The sequence below is a fragment of the Cyprinodon variegatus genome, unplaced genomic scaffold (genome assembly GCF_000732505.1).
Source record: "Cyprinodon variegatus isolate N-32 unplaced genomic scaffold, C_variegatus-1.0 Scaffold824, whole genome shotgun sequence".
Classification (NCBI taxonomy): domain Eukaryota; kingdom Metazoa; phylum Chordata; class Actinopteri; order Cyprinodontiformes; family Cyprinodontidae; genus Cyprinodon; species Cyprinodon variegatus.
The window spans coordinates 218,487-230,350 of record NW_015151277.1 but is presented as its reverse complement, the minus strand read 5'-3'; the positions used below and the strand labels follow the sequence as shown (position 1 = coordinate 230,350).

The window sequence follows — 11,864 nt, the reverse complement described above, 5'->3', positions numbered from 1 at the left end:
ATTTTTGTGGACAACAACTATGCCTCGCTTAAGATACGTCACGCACTCCGTTGCTCTTATTGGTTGTAGGTCTATCCAATTGAGTACAGAGGCATTTTTTTCCTGGTTCGTTCAAAACACGCCCCATAATCACAGCTCTATGGAGCAGTATCAGACTCATATTCTGACTAGAACTGAGTCGGACTACGTCAGGCTAGGCACTTGCAGTCCCAGAGTAACTCCCTTAACCCCCGATCGCTCCCCAGGTGCCGCACAGTTGCAGCTCACTTCTCCCAAAGGGGATGGGTTAAGATGCAGAAGTGAATTTCTCCATTGTGAGATCAATGATGTTCAATTATCGTTATTATTTTACATGAAGGCTAAATTGGTGGGTCTAACATTCCTCAGTTGTGTCCTTTGCATGCTGATTGACCAGCTGTACATGGCAGTTCATTGAACCAGAGCTTCTGCAATCTCTTATGGGATTCATAAAGGATAAATATCCTGTGAACAGATTCTGCCACCTGGGCTGAGGATCCCCTCAGTTCCTGCAGAGCTACAATGGGTCACTCAGCTGTTTTAATGATTCATGTCAATTTAAAACACGTCTTGAGATACAGTTTTAAAATTTTATCCTGTCTTCAACTTCTTTACAACTTTGAAATTGTTCTTAAATATGTTTTTTTATTCACTTATGTTCCCCACAGCTGTCTAGGCTAAGGTGTGAGTAATTTTCTCAATCCCCTGTAAATATTATGTTCAGTGTTTGTCAGAGTTCCTCACCAGTCCACTATGTCACTGGTTCCCAGCAGCGTAGCAGCATTAATGACTGGATTCCTGGCTGCACATGCTCTGTAGAAGTCTGGGTACTGACCAATCAAATGACAGGACAGGAAGCCACCATGGGAACCACCAATCACAGCCAAGCGTTTGGGATCGAGGGTTTTGTCGCTCTGCAGTGCAGCTGTAACGGCCCTCTGAGTAAAAAAAGCCACATCAACTTTATGCTGATAGACTGAAGGGTCTTCCTTACAAAGCCACTATTTATGTACTTAAGGGTCAGGTCATAGTTTTCCATTGGTGGACTTAAAGAGCTAGAAAGGAAATTTGATACCTGCACATCTTTTACATCCTGGCTCCCAATCTGACCAATCAGGGACAAGATGCTGTCCTGGCCGAAGCCTGTGGATCCCCGATAGTTCACTGGATGGAGACAATACAAGGTAGAGCGACATCAGCTGGATAAAAACAGAAACATGGAGGGAGCCAAACCATAAACATGAAAACGCTTTGTTTGAATGTTCAAAGTTTATCATAACTATTAAAATCTGGCAATGATTGTGATATCTGGTATGCCGTGCTCATCAGAAACAAGCACCTTAGCTTAGGCTGATGAAAGATGTGCAAAAACTACAAAAAGTTAACTTTTAAAGAGCAGAGTAAAACAGTTCATTGAAATAAACTCCCGCAAACATATTTGTAAACATTCTAAAATACTTGGGCTCAGGGAATTTCTGCAGAAAAGAAAACGTCTCACCCATTAGCACAGCAAAGCCCAGTTCAACCAGTCCAGCTGAGGTGCTGTTCCACTCTGCAGGGAACTGGGAGTGAGGACCACCTAAACGACAAAACCATTAGTAATTGCATGAGCATCTATATGTGCTAGAAAAACATCCAAACCCGAGGTGCAGACCATGAATAGAGACGACCAGAGGCGTTTTGCTTTCACAGGCGGGACGAGATGGTTTCACCAAGACGGCCCCAAAATCTAAACCAGCTGTTCGAAAGAGAAGAATGGAAAGTCTGTTGATTCCAAACCTTTACAGAAATACACAAATGGCAAAACATTCAAAGCATTTTCACTGTTATTATCAAATATTGTTTCCAGAGTTCGAATGCAGATATTTACATATAGTGCATAAAAAGCGCTTCCTGCCACAAACGGCACCATGTTGCCACCTCCTCCATGTTTCAGAGCAGACACACGATATCTGGATGATAAGTGCTTCTAAATCCTGCAACTTTCTTCATTTCCAAATCTAACATTTTGGCCAAACTGATTTTAGTTTAATCAGAGCAGAGGACAATCCCTGATTGCATTTTAAAACTGAAATGTTTTTTGTTTTTTTTTTACACTGCTTTCAGAGTAATTGTTTCTTCCCCTCCATGTGGCCTTTCAGCACATGTTGGAACTCATTTCACTTTGGATAATCAGACCCTCTGCACTCTTATCAGCTTTAGCAAACATTCTTCACATGGCCTTTTTCTTTTTTTGGCTTTGCGAGTTCAATTCACATGTTTGACAAAAAAGCGGTTCATCCCTGGGTCAAATCCTGTCTCCTTCCTGAACAGCAAAAGGACATTATCACTGTGTTTATAGTTGTGTAATAGCGTTCAAATTCAATTATTTAATATGACATTGAAAAAAAACAGCAAGTTTACCCAAAGTGCTGTTCAAAAATAAGATAGACAGGATAAAACTGGGACATGAAGCATTAAAAAAAAACTATTATTAAATAGAATAGAGGCAATAAAAAGCATATATCTACTTTTACCTGGCCAAACAAGAAGGGAAAAATGGGTATATTTATATATATTATCTAAAGTCTATTCGGATGATATGTGCTAATGTCTGTCTGTGCCATAACATTCATTTAATTTCCCTTTATGATTTATAGATGATTTTTAATTGAATTAAATTGAAGTTCTGTTTCCTGCTGTACATATAAATGATGTTCAATTGTTTTTTATTATGACACATTAGTGTCTACTGGGGCTGGGTATTTTCGCCAAAGTCCTGGATCGATTCAATTTTGATTAATACAGTTCTAAATCGATTAAATCTGTTTTTACAATAATGAAAGCTGTTCAGCTGTGTTTCAAAATACTCTGTATTTACATTTTTCCTGTCACATTAAACACAAAGTGCAAACTTGTCAATCAGACAGTTTAAACTTGAGATGTGAACAAAACTGTCTCATAAGTACAATCTTGTTTGTGAAAAGTGAAAAAGTTAAGCCTCACTCAAGCAAGCGGACACGACACAGTGGGGACACAGTAGACATGTATGAGCTGCTTTATCTTCACTGCACAAACTATATTAGCAGCGTTGTCAGTAACAACTACAGGGTGTTTGCTGGTCAGCCCCCATGTCTTCAGTCAGCTTATTGGCTATAATTGCAGATGCCTGTCTTGAAGTAATCTTGAGTGCATCTTTCCTGCTCATTTGAATGTGAACGTCACACGCGTCACTATAAAACTAAATCGATCTCATTCCCTAGAAATTGATTTTGCAAAAATGTAAAGGAGTCGACTCAAAATCGATTAAATCGATTTTTCTACCCAGCCCTAGTGTCCACCAGATTAAAGCACACATTGATCTAATCATGTGGCAGGAGCTGAAAGCTCACGGTAAGTTATGTTGTCCTCCTCTGATGAAGGTGTAACATTCAGGACTGTCCAAAGGTAATCGAAGGTCATGAAAGGTGCTTGCAGGGTTCTCCAGGTCACAGTCTCACAGTCTGCTGATGGAAGGAATCCCACCCTCTGCACACCCAAACACAACACAGAAAAGACCCAGAAATCTCATCCATCTTTTTACAGTTAAACAGTAGCTGACCAGGATCAGGGTGTCTGATTCTGTCTTACCAGCGTGGGGGGAGAGCTGGGGCTGGAGCAGCAGACTACCATCAGATCTCTTTGGACCGTTAGCAGCTTCCAGCTGCCGTAAACCTTAGAGAGATCGGAGAGTTCTGAGAGGCAAGAGAAACAGAGCAGAGGGAAAGAGACAGCAGACATTTTTAAACCAAGCAGGAGGATTCAGGAGGATGAAACAACAGCTCAACTACTTTAATTTCCAACTGTATAACTGTGACAACTGAGTGACAGCACTTTATGCTAGGATGGTGTGTTCATGGCTAAAATGAAATGATAACTACAATCTCTGATCTTTACAGAGTTAGAATTTGGGAGGCAGAATGACCACTGAAGATGATCACAAAACTGAGTAACTAAAAAAAACTGAAAAAACATGAAGGAACTAGTAATAGGAACTGGACTGATTCCAGGATTAAAGTCTTTTTGTTTATTTAGGCCAATACAACCTCTCTGTGTCCTGACAGGTGCTTTAAACAGACAGTCTCTTAAAATGAAATTAAAGGCTAATACACACTTGGGCTTCCTCCCCCATAACTCTGTGCAGCGCATTTTAGCACAACCACAGGTTAACCCGAAAGTTGTCGAAATTAGACTAAACTCGTGCTGATACGTTGAAATCGTTGAAACAGCCATGGAAATTTTATTTTTAAATACATTTACTTCCTTTTTTGCAGATATACAAGAGAAAAGTGCAGTGAAAATGTGAATCCTGCACCCTTCAGACTCGGCCATCAACTCAGCAACTGTTTATGGCCAAAACCTTGGTGTCATGATGGACTCAGACCTGAACCTTTAGAGGCTCATAAAGGCAGTTACCAGGTCAGCCTTTTATCACCTGAAGAACATTTCCAGGATTAAAGAGCTAATAGCCAAGCAGGATCTACAAAAACTAATTCATGCATTTATCTTTACTAGAATTGATTACTGCAAGTGTCTTAATAGGTTTGCCTAAAATGACCATCAGACAGCTGCAGCTGATTCAAAACGCTGCTACCCGTGTTCTCACTAGAACTAAGAAAGTAGAGCAGATCAGCCTGGTTCTGAAGTCCTTCCATGGGATCCCTGTAGATCAGAGACTTTAAAATCCTTCTTTTAGTCTATAAATCACTGAATGGATCAGAAGCTCAATACAGAACAGATTTGTTGTCAGTGTATCACCATCCCAGACCACTCAGGTCTGCTAGTTCCAGCCTACTCTGTCCACCCAGAATTAGAACCAAACATGGAGGAGCAACATTTAGTTCCTATGCTCCACTTATCTGGAACAAACTCCCAGAGATTGTAAAAGTGCTGAAAGCCTGAGTTCTTTTAAGTCAAAGTTAAAAAGCAACTAGTTTAGCACTGCCTTTTACTGTCGAAGTTAAACTGCTAACTGAGGTATTATTAGTTAATGGTTCTGGTCCAATTTTTTTTGTTAGTTTTACTACCTGCTTTTATCATGTTTTTATCTTTACTTGCTTTTATTTTCTTCTATTTTATTGTTTAATTCACATAAAGCACCTAGAATTGTCCTCATACTGAATTGTGCTATGCAAATAAACTTGCCTCGCCTTACTTCAAATATATGTGCAACTTTGTGTGACTTTATCATGTAATATCTTAGAAAATATACTGAGGTCTGTAGCTGCAAAGTGAAAAAACATGGAAAGATTTAAGGGGTTTGAATACTTTTTATGGTATGTTTGTACTACGCATAGATCAACAAGAGATCTCAGCATAGGGCTTTTATCAAGATCAAAATAATTTTTTTGTTGTTAGTTTTTTGGGGGGGTTTTGTCTCGCCATACCTTCCAGCTCTCTCTGGTGTTCGTGACGAAGATGAGATGATGAGGCAAGAGGAGTGTTTGGAAAGTAAGACTCAGCAGGAAGAGGGGGAGCTGAATTTAGGACAAAGGGAGAAGGAGGAGGTGGAAGGTCAGGAGACAGCGGAGTCAGTGGAGGAGGAGGTGAATAAAAAGACCAATAAGGGGATGAAGGGGAAGGAAGGAAAGGAGTGGGAGGCAAGGAAGGAGGAGGGGGGAAAATAAAAGAAGGAGAGTAGGTGGGGAGTGGAGGAGGGGGAGGAGGGGACGGACTCTTACTATCGGAGAGGGAAGTGACTTTCTTTGTTCTTCTGTCCACCATGAAGACATCCTGACAGAGGAGAGATGAGCAAAGTGACAGATGGCCCAAACTCAAACAAAGCTAGATTTAATTGCAGAGAAATATGAGTAGCAACGTTTTAGCCGTAGATGAGCTCTGATAGTTACCTTCCAGTTTCTAACGGCGCTGCTAAACACGACCTTCTGACCATCAGCAGACCAGCAGTGCGAAGGCAGAGCTTCATACACTCCTGCAAACTCACCTGAAACCATCAAACCATTTATCCCATTAAATGTGGCACAGTAAGTGAGTCACTGTGTCATAAATGACCTTTAACCTACCATCCTGGGGCCTGCTGACAACGTCCAGCATGGTCGAGGTCTTCCAGCTCTTCAGGTCCAACTGTGCAGGGTTAACATTTAAATGTTAACAGATGGAAAATATGCACAGAGGGCTAAACAAAATACACAGCATACCTGCTGCACACTGTGGCACTGGTTGTGAGGCCCAAACACTCTGCCCTGAAGGTAGATCAACGTGGAGCCATCTGGACTCAGCCTGGGACAGGACACTGAGACATTGTCCTCTGATATGCATTCTGGGACAGAAGAGAGAAGGGTGTACAGCAGGGATGTCTGAGCCTGATCCCATTAGATTAATGGAGACACAAAGGTAGAGGTCTCACCACAGCGCCCGTCCAGGCTGAGTCTGAAGAGAGCCGACCTGAAACATGAGCAAGAAAGAAAAAGGAAGCAATGGTGAGACGATTTTATATCTGAGGGGGTATTACAGGCTGCAGCCATAATATAAACCTTTTATCCAAAATATTGGACCAAAAACAGTCAGACTTAAACATTTTCATACAATGAAAAAAACATAATCTGATTAATGTTTATAAATCAAGAAAATACCTTTTGATTGATTTCAAAAGTACAGTTTGCCTACATTTAACTTTGCAGCCATTTTAATCACCTAATCTAACAATAATATAGATCAGAGAGGTTTGCAATCAAAAAACTCATCATGTCTCCTTTTTTTCTCAGTACCATAACTGCTGTTCTTAGGAGGAAAAATTGAAGAAAAAAAAAAGAAAAAAAGAGGACGTTTAAGCAGGCATCAGCTGCAGGCCTCCAAGAGGCTGAATACAACGAGAGCCATGAAATCTGACTTGGGTAAAACAAAGATAATCCATTGCAATGACTGGATCTATCAAAGTATAACACCTGAATTATTACAGCCTCCACCATTGTTTAAACATCCCGATTATAAGCCTGGTTCTATATATTGAGCATTTCTACCTGAATGTGCTGTGCTTTGTTCCTAAGTTTCTAAAATAACAAAAAATAATAATAAGACAAAACAATCATTATGCATATAATCAGTAAGGAGGTTCAAATCTGTACCGGACCCTTTAAAATCGGCAAAAGATTTGGTTGATGTGTCTGCGAACCAGAGCAGCTCTAGAGCAACATTTTAAGTTGTCTATTTGAGTGGGAAAATAGCAAAAAAAATCATCAGGGTTTTACAAAGCAAACGGTATTCACCGATATGGGTCACTTGGCTTCAAAAAGCTGCATGTTTTGGGACAGATGGAGGAAACTCTCCAGATCTGAAGTTTTTTTTTTTTTTTATTAAATGAGAAAAGTGGAATAAAACTGTGTGAAATCTAAGCACAGCTGTCCATAACCTGAAGGTCAGGTCAATCACATAAAGACCCAGAAAAAAATAGGTCACCAACAAGACCTTAAGATTTCAGAGAAATATGGCCGAGTCAGCAGACTTCTGTGGGTTCTCATCTAATGATTACGACTAATATCAAAGAAAGTTTTTTAACATTTTTTATTCCTTTGTTCCCAGCCGTCCTCCAGCCTTCACTTCAACAACTGAAATCCAAACAAGTAATTTTTTCTTAAAATTAGTTCATTTTTCTTGATTTGAGGAGGTAAGTGAGACACTTCGCCAATGGAACAAAACAATTTACATTTAAAATAAGAAAAAAACAATTGTAGTTTGTTATTTCAAGTGCATATTATCTAATCATCTTATTTTAACAGTAAAAATACTAATTCCATTGGCAAATCAACTTATTTACCTGCTTAAATTAATGGTAAATACACTTAATTTAACACATTTTACTTATTTCTACATCGTTTTTGCAGCCTTCAGTTTGACCATTCAATCATGTTTAAACATTAAATATTTAAAAAGAAGTACTGACAGGCTTGGTTATTAAGAAGTAACAAGTTTATTTTACATTTCTGCTTCCATTTGTCACCCTGCTTTATGCTAAGTGAGCAAAGAAGAGTGTGAAACCTGCGGTTGGAGCAGAACTTCAGTCCAAGTCTGAAAGGTTCGTGGTACCATCCCACAAAGAAGACAGAGTGAGCGCCGGGAGCCCACAGAGCCTGGAGAGACAATAGCCAACATTAGACAGAAACCATCAAGTTTAAAGGATGAAAAGGATCACTGATGAAGGTCTGGGGTTACCTGTCCAGGTGAGACGTCTGGTGGGACGCCCTGCAGAACTCCGACTGCACCATGAAGCAAATCCACCACACAGAGCACTGGGACGCTCTTACTGGTTAGAGCCTCGCCCCATTCCTCACAGTACACACTCCTGTCCTGTTTGTGTACAAAAAAGGTCTCCATACAATAAGCCGGTAATCAAATTATTTCTCTATATTAATATTTCTTCACCTTTCTGCTGGTGGATTCTCCAGGTTCTCCTGATGAGCTCCTGCTGCCCTCAGCTACGTACAGCAGCTTGGTCTCACATTCCGACCAGGACAGGCATCCGAACTGAGCTGGAAACACACAAACAAAAAACATGAGAGAGACATGAAGAGCATGTTCATGTACCAGCCTCCCTGATGATACTCAGTCGGATCTCTTACCATCATCATACACTCTGCCATGGTTGTTCAGGGCGGACAGGTTGAGGCATTTCCTGAGGCCATGATGGTCCCAGATCTGAACACAGACAACCAAAAACAGCAGACCGGTAGGAATGCTAAAGCTTTGAACTCATCGGGAACTAATGAGGTCCATAATTCTCACCTCTAGGAGCTGCTGGCTGCCCGTCTCCCTGACAACAGCCCTCAGGCCTTGATTAGGCGAAATGTCACTCAACAACCTGAAGAACAAGAACAGAAGATAAAACCTTAATGCGATTCATATAATTTGCTCATATTTAAGATTTTCATTAAAACAAGGAGAGCATGTTAGTCAATATCACTTTTACCAAAAATATTTGCTTAATCAGATCTATCAAAATACATTACTTTTATGGAAAAGGCTAGATCTGCTCAGCCTGACAAAAAAAGTCTCAAACAAGCTAATCAAGCAATCAGGCTCATGATAAAGTTTTATGTTTAAATCTTTCTATCAGATGTACATCTAATGGTACTTTTGGATAAAAGGGTTAAATTCAGGGTGACTCACTCTCCAGACACTGGTGCACATGGTCCAGGTGGGAGGATGGTCCTGATGCTCCGGTGGTTGTTGCTGTCGGCGATCAGAGTCCACTGCTGCGAGAAGCGAAATCTGGAGCATCGGACCAGGTCACTCTGAATCCATTCTGCATGTGGGTACAGTCAAAGGGATGGATTCACTTTAAAGGTTATCATTTTATTTTGCACAAATACATGATTCCAGTCCTCTATAATATTTATCTGAGGTAATTTGGTAAACAGGATATTTTAGTCAGATCTACAAAGATCTTCAGCTACCAAAAGACACAAAATTAAGGGAGTGCTTCTGTGCAGCTCAGCTCAGACATGTCATATGGTGCACACCAGACTAGACTACTATACTACCAGACTACTAAGGGGAAAGATCTGAAGAAAAAATTTGGAGGATACCCAATTCGAAGTGTTATAGGGGATGAAGATGGAGATGAGAAGATCAAAAAATATATGGATCCAATTACAGTGTTTACAATGGAATTGTAGTTCAAAACATTAACACAGGATATGGAAAGAAATAAAATGTTCAGGTGGTAGCATATGATAGTGATTTCAAACCAGCAATGTATGATAAACCGTTCAAACAATGAATAAACAAGGGGTTCACAGGATGGTATATCCTTCAGATAGACAGGGAGCTGGAGGGATTTCTAAAATTGAAGGAGAAATATAATTTAGATGAACAGGATTTTTACAGAAATTGAGATAATATTATAAGACATAAATCAGGTGGGATCCCTCTGTGGAAGTGAATAAGTTGATTGAAATTGTGATAAATTCATTCAGTGGAACAAAAATTTAAGTAATCTCTACTTTATATCAAAAATCGATGATGAATAAACATTAAACTAAGTATATAAAAGAAAAGTGGAAATCAGAGCTTAACATGAGAATTTCAGATGCAGATTGGCTGGATATGTGGAAAACACATCAGACATTTACCAATTCACGGATATGGAGGAAGTTCAAATGGAAAAATGTAATACAATTTTTCATCGCGCCTAAAGTCAAGAATAGATATAAATACACAAACATGGGGTGCTGGTGTAATTGTGAATCAATGAGTGCCGATCATTCTCAAGTATTATTATTATTTTATTTGTTGTCCAGGAGGCTACAGTGTCATCTTAAATGTTTGTAGATTGTCTTCATGTAAGTTAAGAGAAAAGTGCTATATGAAAATATCCAGGGCGGTTTTTGTTGGGTTTAAAATCCTGAAGATAAGGAAATGAAGCCAGGTTTAGAGGCAATAATGTGAGTTTGGTCATATTATGACTGCAGCTGAAATCCTTACAGGACAAAATAGATCATGGGAAAGAAAGTAAGTACAAAACTTTTTTTTTTCTTTTTCTGGGATGTAAAACCATTATAACTCACCATTTGGAATTAACTGTTTATCTTTTGCAAACATTGAGAATCCAACATGCAATTTTTGTTTGTTTAAATAGACCACGTTCATGTAAAAAAAATTGATTGGCACAACGTTATATTTATTATAATTGGAAAAATTATATAATTTAGAGAAAGGTATTTTTTTTTATTGTAAGCTTTTTATTATTACATCTTTCTTTTTATTTATTCTAAAAAGCTTCCAAATAATATATATAAGTTATTTTCATTGTTAGTGAGCAGGTATCTTGAAGAAACATATTTTATTATCATTAACTTTGTCTTTTAGTACCATGTAGTTTCAGAGGGGGAATTTGCTAATTTAAAGTAATGTTGACCAACAGCAGAAGGAGGCTAACAGCAGTTAGCTCACCTGCTGTCACCGTGTAGATCCGGGCTTCCGGCTGCTGCTCCTCGCGCACATGAGCTGCAACAGGAACAGGGAGGCCGCTGACCTTTCCGAACACCCCGGTGATCTGGTCGGAGTCCATCCGAGTATCCTGCAGCAAAAACGGCTACAAACAACCAGGATCTGCTAACAAACCTGATGACACAATCGCTGCATTTAAGTGTTTCTTCTCAGGCGCAGCTGCCGACGGATCTCTTTTACACCAAAAGTTAATCACATCGCTCGATCGATGGCTTTAATGTATCCTATAGACGCGCTTAAACACCTGCATACCTGAACCGTTATTAAACCTGCTCCTCCATGTTGAATTTATCGGAAGACGATGGCACCTGAACTACAACCAAGTGTAGTTGTAAAGGGTGGCCGCAAGGGGGCAGCAGAGACAAGCTCATATATATATATATTTTATTTTTTTTTCCCCACTGGGGAAAAATGTTCAGTCATCCTAAAATTGTATTTAACAAAGGCAATTATAGACAGAACAAGGATCCATATGAATTTTGCCATCAAGATCAGTGACAAAGTACTAAACGGTGTAACAAAAAATAAAATGGGGGAAACAGACATCTGGGTGTCTATAGCTTTTCATAATGACTAAAAGCAATCTATATACCAGCTGTTTGCTTAATTGAGTTTACTTATAAGTCAACTTCTGAAGTCAAATATATTACATTATTTTAATAGAGTGGAATAAGTTAAAACAATCTAGATGTTCAGCTATTTTCATTTCATTTGATTTCCACCAATGCTGAAGGACAAATTGGACTACTGAGAGTTTGAGAAAAAAATAAATTTGCAGCTTTAACGGTCATTTACTTAAAAAGATTATCCAGTTAAATGGATTTTAAAAGTGAAAAGTATCATAATTTAAAAAAAAAAAAAAA

At 39.2% G+C, this 11,864-nt stretch overlaps 1 protein-coding gene across 2 annotated transcripts in view; it reads right to left on the bottom strand.

Moving 5' to 3' along the window:
• Nucleotides 1–11,317, bottom strand: part of apeh (acylaminoacyl-peptide hydrolase) — a 12,920-nt gene extending 1,603 nt beyond the window's left edge. The window contains exons 1-19 of one of the 2 annotated variants that reach the window (XM_015396851.1): nt 10,945–11,317; nt 9,160–9,295; nt 8,776–8,851; nt 8,613–8,688; nt 8,416–8,522; nt 8,206–8,340; nt 8,032–8,123; nt 6,404–6,441; nt 6,195–6,316; nt 6,060–6,120; nt 5,886–5,980; nt 5,718–5,769; nt 5,424–5,513; nt 3,628–3,731; nt 3,390–3,525; nt 1,673–1,756; nt 1,517–1,597; nt 1,094–1,182; nt 763–956 (exon numbers count right to left, since the gene is read on the bottom strand). In XM_015396851.1, coding sequence (XP_015252337.1) covers nt 763–956; nt 1,094–1,182; nt 1,517–1,597; nt 1,673–1,756; nt 3,390–3,525; nt 3,628–3,731; nt 5,424–5,513; nt 5,718–5,769; nt 5,886–5,980; nt 6,060–6,120; nt 6,195–6,316; nt 6,404–6,441; nt 8,032–8,123; nt 8,206–8,340; nt 8,416–8,522; nt 8,613–8,688; nt 8,776–8,851; nt 9,160–9,295; nt 10,945–11,062 — 1,886 coding nt within the window. In that variant the 5' untranslated portion in view covers nt 11,063–11,317. The remainder of the gene's footprint in view (nt 1–762; nt 957–1,093; nt 1,183–1,516; nt 1,598–1,672; nt 1,757–3,389; nt 3,526–3,627; nt 3,732–5,423; nt 5,514–5,717; nt 5,770–5,885; nt 5,981–6,059; nt 6,121–6,194; nt 6,317–6,403; nt 6,442–8,031; nt 8,124–8,205; nt 8,341–8,415; nt 8,523–8,612; nt 8,689–8,775; nt 8,852–9,159; nt 9,296–10,944) is intronic. The other variant, XM_015396852.1, reaches the window with a different exon arrangement.
• Between the last annotated feature and the right edge of the window lie 547 nt (nt 11,318–11,864).